The 13,309-nt window shown below is 41.0% G+C and overlaps 1 protein-coding gene and 1 long non-coding RNA gene across 5 annotated transcripts in view; both read left to right on the top strand.

Moving 5' to 3' along the window:
* The window catches only part of MMD (monocyte to macrophage differentiation associated), a 30,528-nt gene extending 23,803 nt beyond the window's left edge, over window positions 1–6,725 (top strand). The window contains exon 7 of the mRNA XM_033183572.1: window positions 4,792–6,725. Coding sequence (XP_033039463.1) covers window positions 4,792–4,992 — 201 coding nt within the window. The 3' untranslated portion in view covers window positions 4,993–6,725. The remainder of the gene's footprint in view (window positions 1–4,791) is intronic.
* A 4,902-nt stretch (window positions 6,726–11,627) lies between these two features.
* The window catches only part of LOC117067258, a 79,894-nt gene continuing 78,212 nt past the window's right edge, over window positions 11,628–13,309 (top strand). For all 4 annotated transcript variants that reach the window (XR_004430669.1, XR_004430668.1, XR_004430666.1 and 1 more), the window contains exon 1: window positions 11,628–12,737. This is a non-coding gene — a long non-coding RNA (uncharacterized LOC117067258). The remainder of the gene's footprint in view (window positions 12,738–13,309) is intronic.

The following is a 13,309-nucleotide window of genomic DNA, read 5'->3' as shown; positions in this document are numbered from 1 at the left end:
AATCCATAAAGCAGTTTCCTTGAGTCATGGTCCAGATATCAAGCTGAATCTGTGCAGGGCAAAACTCTGCAAGCTCCAGTTGCAAATAACTCTTAGAAGGCTGGAAGATAAATGGAGATTCCAGACAGTGCCCAGTGCTGAGAGACATTGAAGTTCCAACCAGCTAGAGTTCACAGATGGTGCTGGACATCCCAGGCACTCAGTTGACCCTGCCAAGGCCACAGCTTAGGTGTAGAGCTACTCCATCCCTAGAGAGAGGGCTACTCTAGAACTACCATAACAAGGCCCAAACAAACCTCGAAAGGATAAAATTGATCCTCCAGTAAGTAAACTGCCTAACAGAACAAAACTCAACAATTTTTAAAGGAATACAACAGAATCTTTACTGTAACAACTTAGCGTGTACCATAAGTAAATATTATCAGAAATCAATAATAATGTAATAAAATAAATAATAAATATGTAATAAATATTACTAGTTAGGCAAGAAACTGGAAAGTGACACATACCTAAGGGAAAACAGATCAATAGACACAGATCAAAAGACAGGAGAGAGATTGAGATTCCCACACAAGGAGTTTAAAACAGATGAGGAATCTCAGAAAATACATGGAGACTATGAAGAAGAATCCACATGGAGATTCCAGATCCCAAAACTGTGATGTCTTGCAGAAAAAAAAAATTATTGGAGGGATTTAATAACAGATTGGATATTGCAGAAGCAAAGGTCAGTGAACTTGAAGCCAGGTCAGTAGAAACTATACAAACTAAAGCATGAGAGAAAATAGTGATTTAAAAATGAACAAAAGGAGAAAGAAATTGGGGCAGTTTTTGGTTTTGAGTTTTCTATTTTATGGGTTTTTTTTTTTTTTTTTAAGAAATAGTAGTTACAACTTTTCCAAATTTGATGAAAAATATCAACCTAGAGATCCACAAAGCACAAGGAGGCCTGAGCAGGATAAACACAAAGAAAACTACAAAGAAAAGACCTTAAAATCAGCCAGAGAGAGAAAAAAGAGCAAGGAGAGAAGATGACCACTGACATTTTATCAGCATTCATGGGAGCAGGAATACAATGTAATGGCACATTTAAAATGCTGAAAGGAGCCAGGTGCGGTGGCTCACGCATGTAATTCCAGCACATTGGAGGCTGAGGTGGGTGGATCACATGAAGTCAGGGGTTCAAGACCAGCCTGGTCAACATGGTGAAACCCCATTTCTACTAAAAATACAGAACTTAGCTAGGCATGGTGGCAGAGCTCCTGTAATCCCTGTAATCAAGAGGCTGAGGCTGAGGCTGAGGCAGGAAAATTGCCTAAATTCAAGAGGCAGAGGTTGTAGGAGGTTGTAGTGAGCTGAGGTCAGGCCACTGCACTCCAGCCTAGGCAACAGCATGAGACTCCATCTCAAAAATAAATAAAATAAAAAAAATAAAGTGCTGAAAGGAAAATAAAAAACAAAAAAACCCTATCAACTTCAAGTTGAAGTTAGGTCAGTTTAGTAACATTAATGTCAAAAATTTAACCAGGGAGGCTGAGGTGGGCAGATTACTTGAGGTCAGGAGTTTGAGACCAGCCTGGCCAACATGGCAAAACCCCGTCTCTACTAAAAATACAAAAATTAGCTGGGCATGGTGATGGGCACCTGTAATCCCAGCTACTCGGAAGGCTGAGGCAGGAGAATCACTAGAACACAGGAGGCGGAGGTTGCAGTGAGCCAAGATCGCACCATTGCACTCCAGCCTGGGCAATGGAGCAAGACGCTGTGTCTAAATAAATAAATAAAACCAGGATTGCTAGAAATAATGAATTTGTATGTAAATACATGGCTATTTTTCATTTCTTAATTTCTTCACAAGATAGCTTGGGGGTTTCTGACATGTAGAAGTAAAGTAGATGGCAACAATGGATGGGGTGGAGAAATAGAAGCACATTGTTTTAAGGGTCTTAACTTTGTGTGGGGGATATAATAATAAAGGTACATTGTGATGAGTTAAGGATGCACACTGTAATCCATAGAATAACCACCACTGGCTGGGCGCGGTGGCTCACGCCTATAATCCCAGCACTTTGGGAGGCTGAGGCGGGTGGATCACAAGGTCAGGAGTTTGAGACCAGCCTGACCAACATGATGAAACACCATCTCTACTAAAAATACAAAGATTAGCTGGGTGTGGTGGTACGCACCTGTAATCCCATCTACTTGGGAGGCTGAGGCAGGAGAATCCACTTGAACCCGGGAGGCAGAGGTTGCAGTGAGCTGAGATCATGCCACTGCACTCCAGCCTGGGCAACAGAATGAGACTCCATCTCACAAAAAGAGAATAACTACCACCACCACCAACAACAACAAAAGCAAAATAAATGTTGTAGTTACGTAATCAAGAGGAAAGATAAAATGGAATCCCAAAGTTATTCAATTTAATCTAAAGCAGGTGGGGAAATTGGAAAATGGAAACAAAGGATAGATGAAACCAAATAGAAAACAGAGAGCAAGACGGGACGCTTCAATACCACCATATCAGTAATTAGGTACCTCTTATATAGTAACAATTACATCACAGTGGACCGAACACTCCAATTAAAAGGCAGAGATTGTCAGACTGGATAAAAAAGTTTTCTGATCTGTATAATGGGGATAATAGTACCTAATTTTAGGGTCGTTGTGAAGATTAAATGAATAAATATATGAAGTGCTTCAAACAGTGCCTGGCACATAGTTACAATAATGATAATGAAAAAAAAATTCTGTTTTGATACAGAATTAACTATGTTCTAGGTCTTTGAAAGTTGAGGTATATGTGGTGTCTTAAGAATACCTGTTAACAGAATATATGTCAAAACTAACCTGTGTACTTGGTTTGGTGTCTTGCTTGTTCTGGCAGAAAGGAAAAAAAAAGGATATTTTGGAACAGTGACCAGCCACGTGATTTTGTTCAGGCCACTTCACTGCTCTGGCCTTAGTCTCCTCACTTCTGCAATAAGGGGGTTGTGTTAGATGAATGACTCTTACCATTTGGGAGTCCCTGTGCCCCTTTGGGAATCTGATGACAGCCTTACCCCTGTCCTAGAAGAGGGCTCCTAATACACACACAAATAATTTTGTATAATGTGTATTCATTGCTGTATAACCTTGAGGAATTAATAGCGTGTGGTATTTTGTCTGTGTTACTTTTTGAATAAAAATAAATCTGGCTGAAGTCCTTCCTTACCAAGGTTAGGAAGAAATCTGATGTCAGTCCATTCGGATTGGCTCCTTACCTTTTTTTTTTTTTTTTTTTTTGAGATGGAGTCTCGCTCTGTCGCCCAGGCTGGAGTGCGGTGGGGTGATCTCAGCTCACTGCAAGCTCCGCCTCCCAGGTTTACGCCATTCTCCTGCCTCAGCCTCCCGAGTAGCTGGGACTACAGGTGCCCACCACCACGCCTGACTAATTTTTGTATTTTTAGTAGATACGGGGTTTCACCGTGTTAGCCAGGATGGTCTTGATCTCCTGACCTCGTGATCCGCCCGCCTCGGATCACGCCCGCCTCGGATCTCCCTAAAGTCTTGATCTCCTGACCTCGTGATCCGCCCGCCTCGTGATCCGCCCGCCTTGGATCTCCCTAAAGTGCTGGGATTACAGGCATGAGCCACCGTGCCCAGCCCCCCATCTTTTGATCCTACACAAAACATGGGGGCTTCTGTGAACTTTGAAAAAGGACTGATGCTCACAACTGGTCCTAGATCCTCACACCTGGTCCTTAGCTCATGATGGTCGATTGTTGCCTTGCTTTTAGCCGAGGCCCTTGGGGCCTATTCTAATTAGGTGCCTGAGTTAGAGCTTCCCTTTACTCTTGTGGGGCTCACAAGACTGCTGCCCAGTGCTCAGGCCTCTGGGACACCCACACACCTATCCCCTTCCAAGGCCCTGCCATGATCTGCCTTAGGTTTCCGCTCACTCTGAAGAATTTGTCTCCTTTCTATTCCTAGTCCTCAGAAATCCAGGGGACTGACTTGCTTCTTCAGCAGCTTCTAAGCATTGCCTGTATTCTCTCTCCTCATTCATACAAGCCATTTTAATCTTGTAGATGGGTCTCGATCTTTGAAAACCAAGAACGGCCTAAAATATTCTCCCTTCTGCCCTAAGACACACAAGAATATTAACTTATTGCTAAGATAAGCAATGGCCAGGCTCAAAGACAAAAAGGCCTGGAGACACCTAGAAGGCTGGGAAATATTTTGTACTCATTGATCTCTGATCTCAGAGGTCACTTCTAGTTACTGTTTTCTTGCGTCAGCCTTAAGGAATCTGTAAGCTCACATAGGCAGGGGAAGTCTCAAAGAAGCAATCAGTGTAGAACAGTGTTCGAGAAGGACAAAGGGAAGTGAATACCCTGGCTGAGATGTAAATTATAAATAGAGTGGCTTGGGCCTGCCTTAGTAGGGAAGAAAGCATTTAAAGGGGAAGATGAGAACAGAGGATTGCACTTTATTAAAATGAACTTCTGTGTCTGACTATGATTGCACTTTACTTAAATATGCTGTAAATGAGCAGAATGTTCTGCTTTTTCATTTGGGACTTGTAATGTGATTGCTTGCTCAACTCAAGATTGTCAGTCCAAAGGGCAATCCAGGTCGATGTATGAGAGACTTTTTTTATGTTTGGTTCATGTTTACAGATCAGGATTGTGTTCACACAGCTTCTTCATTCTCTAGAAAATCAAGAGCCTTAGAGGGAATTACAGTTATCTGTAGCTTGCCATGCGGAGTAACATCAAACCCTTTTTATTTATTTTTTTTCTCTTTTGACAGAACAACACTGATGGACTTCAGGAACTTGCCTGTGGGGGCTTAATTTATTGCTTGGGAGTTGTGTTCTTCAAGAGTGATGGCATCATTCCATTTGCCCACGCCATCTGGCACCTGTTTGTGGCCACGGCAGCTGCAGTGCATTACTACGCCATTTGGAAATACCTTTACCGAAGTCCTACAGACTTTATGCGGCATTTATGACCAATCTGTACTAAGTCTCCAAACCAGTATTATTTCAATTATGGCACTTGGGAGTGGGGTGAGAGCTGAACATTGCACAGGGAAAGAAAAAAAAAATAAGATAACTGCACTGACTTTCTTTATATATTTTGAATATAATTACTGTGAAAGTATAAAGGCTGTGTTCTGGAATTTTCCCCCTCACAGCAAATAAATAAGGTAGTGAATTAATTATTCATTCCATTCCACTATCATGAAGGACTCTGAATAGACTTGGCCAACTGATGTTTACAAACTAGAATTTTGTATTTTAATTTTACAGATTTTACTACATGATTTTTCTAAATTACTATGTCAGGTTGTAAAAGTCAGTGCAATAACAAAGCTTCCTTTTTAAGAAGAAAATTGTTTCTATCACTTTCCCATTCATTAGGTAAAGAATCATGGACAGAACTTACACTACTTTTTACCATGTTTCATCTTGGCATAACATGGTTCTTTTTTAAATAGAAACTTTAGTTTTTTGTAAATTTTTAAAAAAATATTTCATTGATACGCATCTCTGCAGGTCCTCATTCATGTTGTGAATTTTTGCAGCAAGCAGTCAACATTCCACAAACGAACAAACATTATACCTCTTCTGATAGTTTTATTAAGCATGGAGAAATTGCCAATTTTTAAAAACTGCAGTTTTCCAAACTTTTCTGCCAACCTCTTACTCTGAATTCAGTGCTGCTTTGGGACACATACTTGACCTAGCTTGGTTTACCAGTGATGGAAAAGTATTTTGATATCATTAACTTTTTCAAAAGATCCAACTTTTTCTCTATGCCTTTGCCACATTCTCTTCAGGGTCTCTTTCCACAGTGGATGAGTATTTTATCTGTATTATGACAGTATTGTTGGGATGGCCATCTGCTGGAAACTCCTGAAGAGCTTTATGTATTACAGTGAGCAGTTGTATTGCCTGTTTGGTGCCCAGTGGTTAAGTCATTGTCACTTAGCTTGATATTGTCAGTTTGATATTTATTTTAAATTGTGGAACTACATGCATACATTCACATTTCTGCCTTTCCTTTGCATCTTCCAATATATATTGTGTGTGTGTGGTTTTTTTTTCCTAGAAAAATATTTAAAGCATTGTTTGACAGGTAGAAACTCATGTATCTGGTAGTCCATGAGTTATATCCTGGCTCAGTGGAGTGATATTTATGTATTATTTTTACTTTTCTCTCAGTGTCTTATATTAAGATAAATATGTTGTTAATAGTTGCTTTGTTGGTTAATCTCTCTTGTTGGTGTTTTAATACATGAAATAGGCTTGCCTTTAGATCGGGTGCTGATATTACCTGTTTCCTAGTAATCGACTGAGCAAATGGTCAGCAGAATTCTTGGTTTGATGATAAGCTTATTAATTGAAATTTTTTACTGATGGGGCATTAAAAGAGGTTTATTTTGTGTATGTTTAGAACTCTGATTTTGATGAATTATAGGGGAACGAGAAACAGAAGAAGTAGTATTTGCTGGTGAGTTAAATAGGCAAGGTACCCAGTGATAACACCAACCAAACCACTCCTATCTGCATGATTCTGAACATCTGGTTGCCTGTTGTTTTACTGTGTATATTTTATTTTTAATATATTAACTTTGTGGATTCATCTAAGGTCTGCTCAAAAGTAACACTGTCAAAACCACTAATATGTATGTAAAAATTGTGCTGTATACTACAATAAAGTTGTTACTTGGATTTGTTCCACTGTCTCTAAATTAGATGACTGTGAAAATAATAATGCATATTTGAGAGTTTGAGCTCATCCAGCATTTGTAATTTGTATACTAGTCTTTTATAAAAAGAAAAAAAACAAAAAACAGTCCGAATGAAAAACAAATATGCCCTGTCACTTAGCACTTTCTAGTCTACTTTTTTTTTTTTTTTTTTTGAGATGGAGTACTTTCTAGTCTACCTTTTTTTTTTTTTTTGAGACGGAGTCTGGCTCTGTCGCCCAGGCTGGAGTGCAGTGGCGCAATCTCGGCTCACTGCAAGCTCCGCCTCCCGGGTTCACGCCATTCTCCTGCCTCAGCCTTCCGAGTAGCTGGGACTACAGGTGCCCGCTGCCATGCCCGGCTAATTTCTTGTATTTTTTTTTAGTAGAGATGGTGTTTCACCATGTTAGCCAGGATGGTCTCCATCTCCTGACCTCGTGATCTGCCCGCCTCGGCCTCCCAAAGTGCTGGGATTACAGGCTCTAACCTACTTTTTAATAATTGAAATGCCAGAACCAGCTCAAACATTAATCAACAGACATTTTCAGTTTAAAATACACTAGTCAGGACCTAATGATTTCAAGTGTTTTAGATGATGTGTCTTTACCAAGATAAACCTTTTGGTTTAGCATATAGAATATTAAAATATTCTATAGGACTGAGGTTAACAGTCTTTTATGTTACCAACCAGACAAATAACAGATTATAAATCTAACAACTCTCCGAGTGTTAGACGCCATTCTGCCTCTCCTGTAGTGCGGGAAACCAGGGCCAGAGAAGTTTAACTGCTTCATCCTAAATTAGGTAGCTGGAACAGCAGCTAGCTCTATCTGATTCCGAAGGCTCCCATTCACTCTATACCACTGCATTTCTAGAGTCAGCAAAAACAAATAAAACAAACTTGAACTAAAAATTCATCAGGCATGGACAGAAAAGAAAACACTATTCACGTGGTTTAGAACCTCAATAATCCCTCAGATAACTCTCTGTCAAATCGAATTTTGAGGATCGAGTGTCTTGAAGTGTAATGATTCCCAAGAGTTCTGTCCTCTAGGTCAGTGGTGTGACCTCATCCATTTCTAGAGTGTCCCCACTATTGTGCTGTCACCTCAGTATGTCCAGCCTTAAACTATTTTGTAAGGACTAGACCTCTCTCTAACCAGCTGCCTAAATGCTCCCAGACATACTGAATTGACACAAGCCATCCCAAACTGATTTCATTATCTTTCCTCATCCTACCACCAAACCTATTTTCTGAAATTTCCTAACTTAGTTAATGGCATGGCCACAGCCATCTGTTCATTCATTCATCCTTGATTTCTTGCACCCCCCAGATCCAACAGGTCAGCAGAACTATCACCCCTGCCTTTCTCACAACTCCCTGATCTGGTTCCTCACCTCTCTTCGCACTGCAAGGTCCTAAAAAGACCTACTTAGCAGTCATCAGACTACAGCAGCCACCTCCTCATTTGTATCCCTGCCACTGCTTACACCCCTCAAATGAGCTCATCCTCCACACTGTACCAGCATTATCTTCCCAAAATAAAAGCTGAGCATGTGTCTCGATGCTCCAAAACTTCCACTGACTATTATCCTATAAGATTCACGCCAGATGCTTTAGCATGGACTCTTCACATGCTGACTCCGCCTGATTGGCCCTCTCCCCAGCTGAACCCCACTTGACATCAGCCCTGCTAGTGATTTTCACAGCCTCCCCCACAACACACATGCCCTCATGGTGCTTTTGCAGCTGTGTTTTTGTACCTGCTGTTCCTTGGCCTGGAATGCCCTTACTCCAGCCCCTTTCCTACCTGGCAAATAGTTGCTTATTCCAAGCCTTCATCAGGTGCCACCCACCTCCCTTGTGCCATTGACCTAGTCCCACCGGCATGATTAGTGGTGCCCTCCTTTGACCCCACAGCACAGATATTCCTTCATGGCCCCTGTCATGGTGCGTTGTGATTGTATTTACTGTCTTTACCTCTGGTCTTGGGACTGAACTCTGTCAGGCAGGGACATAGTCTCATCCACTTTTGTTCCTAGATTCTAGCATAGCACGGGCTTATGACAAGAGTGAAGAAGTTTTATTGAATGAAAGGGGCTGGGTGGGGGGAAAGGTGGAGAATGGTGTGGAAGGGAAAGACTGAGAATAAAGCATTTTTTTAGGACAGACTTTGGTTTTAGCGAGTTTATTCTGTCCATCACAAGCACTCTTACTCACTGGAAACTGACTTTTAGCTTCTTTGGCCGTAGAGGCTTTTTTGACCACAAGGGTCAGCTAGAACATTCATAGCAACCACAGGAAAGTTGATGAGAAAATAGAGTGTAAATATTAGAAAGTACGTCCTAAAGAAGAAAATGTCCAGCATTTTTATTTGTGCTTTCATAGGAATAACTATCAACAATTTACAAAATTATTTGGGGGAAAAAAGTATTTGGCCTAACTTATTTCCCTCTGGTTCTCTTTTCTGAATATAGCAATAAAATAAGTCAAAACAATTGTGCAATAATTGGGTCTTAGTGCAGATTATACTCAAGAAGCAACAATTTAAATTTTTAAAAATATTTTGAATATTTTTACTTTAAAAATCATACAGCTATATAAAACCCTTTGGAAAATAGAGAAAGCTAAAAATTATCCAGCATTCATTTATCATAACATATTTTAATATACTTCCAATCTTTTATTTCCCTATTTTTATTATACAGCTGTAAATATGCCACATATGTAATTTTATATACTTTTTCCTACTTATTATAAACATTTACAAATACTATTTTATCGGCCGGGTGTGGTGTCTCATGCTGTAATCCCAGCACTTTGGGAGGCCAAGGCGGGCGGATCACGAGGTCAGGAGTTCAAGACCAGCCTGATCAACATGGTGAAACCCCGTCTCTACTAAAAATACAAAAAAAAAAAAAATTATCTGGGCTTGGTGGCACACACCTGTAATCCCAGCTACTCAGGAGGCTGAAGCAGGAGAATTACTTGAACCTAGGAGGTGGAGGTTGCAGTGAGCTGAGATCACGCCATTGCACTCCAGCCTGGGCGACAGAGCAATACTCCATCTCAAACAAACAAAAAAACCCAAAAAACTGTTATTACTATTATATCATTTCATAGCAAGAATTTTCAATGATTTCCTCATCTTTCAGAACTGGATATGTAGCCTATTTTGCTTAATCATTTGCCTAATTTTGGATTTTTAGATTGCTTTAGTTTTTTATTATAAACAATGCTGCAGTGAACATACAGCTTCGTCCACATTTGTGACTGGGTTTTAAAGGTAATAATAAACAATTGAGTGTTTCGTATGTATCGGGTACTGCACTAGTTTGCATGGATTATCTCATTTTATGTTTACAAAAACCTTATAGGTAAATCATTTTCTTATTCCCATTTTACAGATGGGGAAATAAATACAGATGAATGAGTTTCCTTGCCCAAGGTAAGTGGCAGAACCCAAGTGAACCCAGGAACCCTAGAGTCTGTTTCCATTTTCAAGAGAGCCATTCCTGGGACAAAGGTTTACTAATGGGTTTACCCAAAGGAAGACCTTTTAAAAATAGAGCTCATTTCCAAATCTCTACATTTATACTTGGCATCTTCAGTTTATGTCTACTATTCTCACGTGCCAATGAGATGCAGAGCAGAACAGGAAAATCTCCAAAGGGAACTGACCTCGAAGAATCTGGTTCATCTCCCTCCTTGTGCAGCAAAATAAAAGTTTCTCAAGGGGCCCCAAGGAATGTTTTTAGTTTAACAAGGTTAGAATTACTGCATTCATGTCTCTCTACTGCTTTTGCTATTTTAAATAGACAGTGCCAATATGTTCTTACATTCTGTGCCATTCCCACCTACATCCCTGCAATGGATTGGTGGTGTTATTTTTCCAAGAAACAGTGCCACTGTGCACTCTCGCCACTCTGCAAGGGGAGTTAAGCTATTCTCATCAGGGGCCTGTTCAACACAACAGAACGCTTTCTCATTCTGCCACACAGCTCATTATCACTCAGACTTTCACTGCAGTCAGACTTGTGAAGTCAAAATAGACTGGCAAGGCTTAAGGGGGGCTTGGGAAAGTAGGCTTTGGAGCCTTGCCCTATCTCCTGGGAGAGGTCACAGGTCCTTTGCTGTTCTGTGCCAGGCCACACTTAACACACCCCATCTACTGTGTCAGTCACTGAAAAGGTCAGGAAAACTTTTTGATCACTAGAATTTGGTTCTCTTAAAGTCACACTAGTGTTTTTTGAATCCCATCTATGAGCTGTGTGTTGAGTTAGGGTGGAAGCAGACAGCCTGTGACAAATTGGCTGGGTGAGCTTCGGCAAGTTTGGTATTACCTTTGAGCTTCAGTTCCTGTCTGCCGAAGGGGTATATCACTTCTCTTGCAGTGCCGTCATAAGGATTAAATAATATGGGTTGAAAGTGTCAAGTTTACACAGTCTGACATATGATTGACACTGGGTCAATAATCCTAGTGCTTCTTTCCCATATGGCCAAGCTTTTAAAATTATGGTTACAGCCCACCTGGGGATATTTTTCATGCACAAACAACCTGAAGAGCAGTTCAGTACCACTCTGAAAATTGTTCTGTGCATTTTCTAGCTCTTATAAATGGTTCTGGATCAAATGATGGCTGAGGCTAAACTGAGGCATGTGGTTAACCCAGGCTTTCTAATAATTTTGTGTCATTTTAAACAATGCTCCTTAAATATTCAACATTTTTTTTAGACGGAATCTTGCCCTGTATCCCAGGCTGGAGTGCAGTGGCACAATCTCGGCTCACTACCACCTCCACCTCCCAGGTTCAAGCAATTCTCTTGCCTCAGTCTCCTGAGTAGCTGGGACTACAGCTGTGCGCTACCATGCCTGGCTAATTTTTGTATTTTTAGTAGAAATAGGGTTTCACTATGTTGTTCAGGCTGCTCTCGAGCTCCTAACCTCAAGTGATCTGCCAGCCTCTGGCTGCCCAAGTGCTGGGACTGCAGGCATGAGCCACAATGCCCGGTCAAATATTCAACATTTCTTTAGACAAGAACATGAGTATTCACAGAGAAAGGGTAGAAAAGGAGGAGGCTGGGGCAGTTCTTTATGTCCAGATAGGAGCTGCATACTTTGCTTAGCAAAACAAAAGGCCTTCAATACAATGGACCCACACTCTGTCAAACTGGACAGCAATTTGGTCACCATCTGTTGTTACCTGATCTTGCCTCCTGGGGGACTCAGACCAATGGACTCTTAGTGGCTTATTAAATAATTCCTTCCAACTACAGTCATATAATGCCTTCTCCAACTTGTTTCTTTCCCAGTGATGTTGTAGGGTCCTTTATTCACACATTCATTCAACAAATGTTTATTGGGTATCGTCTCTGTGCCAGGTTATGATAGGAAAAAGAAAACGCAGGAACAAAAAGGCCAAATTCCTGCCTGTTGCTCAGACTAGATGATTCTCTGCCCCCCAGCTTCCTTAATCTGGATTTGACGTTTTGGGGAGCTTTTGTCAATCTGTTTGTTGGCATCACACAGATAGATGACTGTGGCCAGTGAATGTAACAGTGTGGACAGCCAAGTAGAAAGTGATGCTGATTTACCTGTCTTTTCAACAGGGGTGCCGTACTTTGTGTTATTATTTGTGCATCTGCTAGGGTGAGGTCGAATAGCCTGTTTGAAAGATGGCTCTTACTTTTGAGAGCATCAAAGCAGCTCATTATTTAAAGAAACTTGTGGTGAACTCTGCCCTCAAATGAATAACCTTCATATGTGAATGAATCACCCTTTCCTTTAGCTGAACACTTAAGTGTGCCAGGTTCATTTGAAGCAGGGTTTACCTATCCTCCCAGGCAAAAGATGATGAATGGGCAATACCTGTGTGGGCTGAGATATTTTTTTTTCCTTCCTTGTTTACTGTGTCTGGGATGCCTGAGGTCCATCCATCATGCCCCGAGTCCTGCCATGTGTCATACTTGTATTAGAGGCTGGGGAGACAGTGTCCAATAAGGTAAGTCTCTGCCCTCAGGGGAGAAGGATGTGGAAACAAATGAACAATTATAACGCAACATAATCTCCACTTGTGTATTGGATGCTATTATTGGAGGAGGAAGTGATTAACCCTGTGGAGGGGAGTCAGAAATCCTCTGTGCGGAAGCAGTAGTATGGCTGACCCTCAAAGGGTGAATGAGGAATTGCCAGGGAGTCAAGTGAGGGGGCAGCGGGCAGAGACAGGGTCAAAGAAAGACATATTCCCGGAATAGGAAAGAGCAGGCTTCAGGAAAGCGTGAAGTGTGTGGAAGGGGACATAATAATAACGGCTAATATTGACTGAGTCCCTACTAAGGGCCCAGCTCATTCTTTATGTTTGACATACATACTGACTCATCTATTATTTTGAGGAGTGAGGAAGACAATCATGTATACATATGAACTCTTCTGCAGCAAACTAAATCTTAGATGAGGCATTATTCAGTTCTTGCACTGCTATAAAGAAATACCTAAGACTGGGTAATTTATAAAGAAAAGAGGTTTAATTGGCTCACCATTCTGCAGGCTGTACAGGAAGCCTCAGAGCTTCTG

The sequence above is a fragment of the Trachypithecus francoisi genome, unplaced genomic scaffold (assembly GCF_009764315.1).
Source record: "Trachypithecus francoisi isolate TF-2019V2 unplaced genomic scaffold, Tfra_2.0 Lachesis_group20, whole genome shotgun sequence".
NCBI classification, from domain to species: Eukaryota; Metazoa; Chordata; class Mammalia; order Primates; family Cercopithecidae; genus Trachypithecus; species Trachypithecus francoisi.
This window is presented reverse-complemented; position numbering and strand designations above follow the sequence as displayed.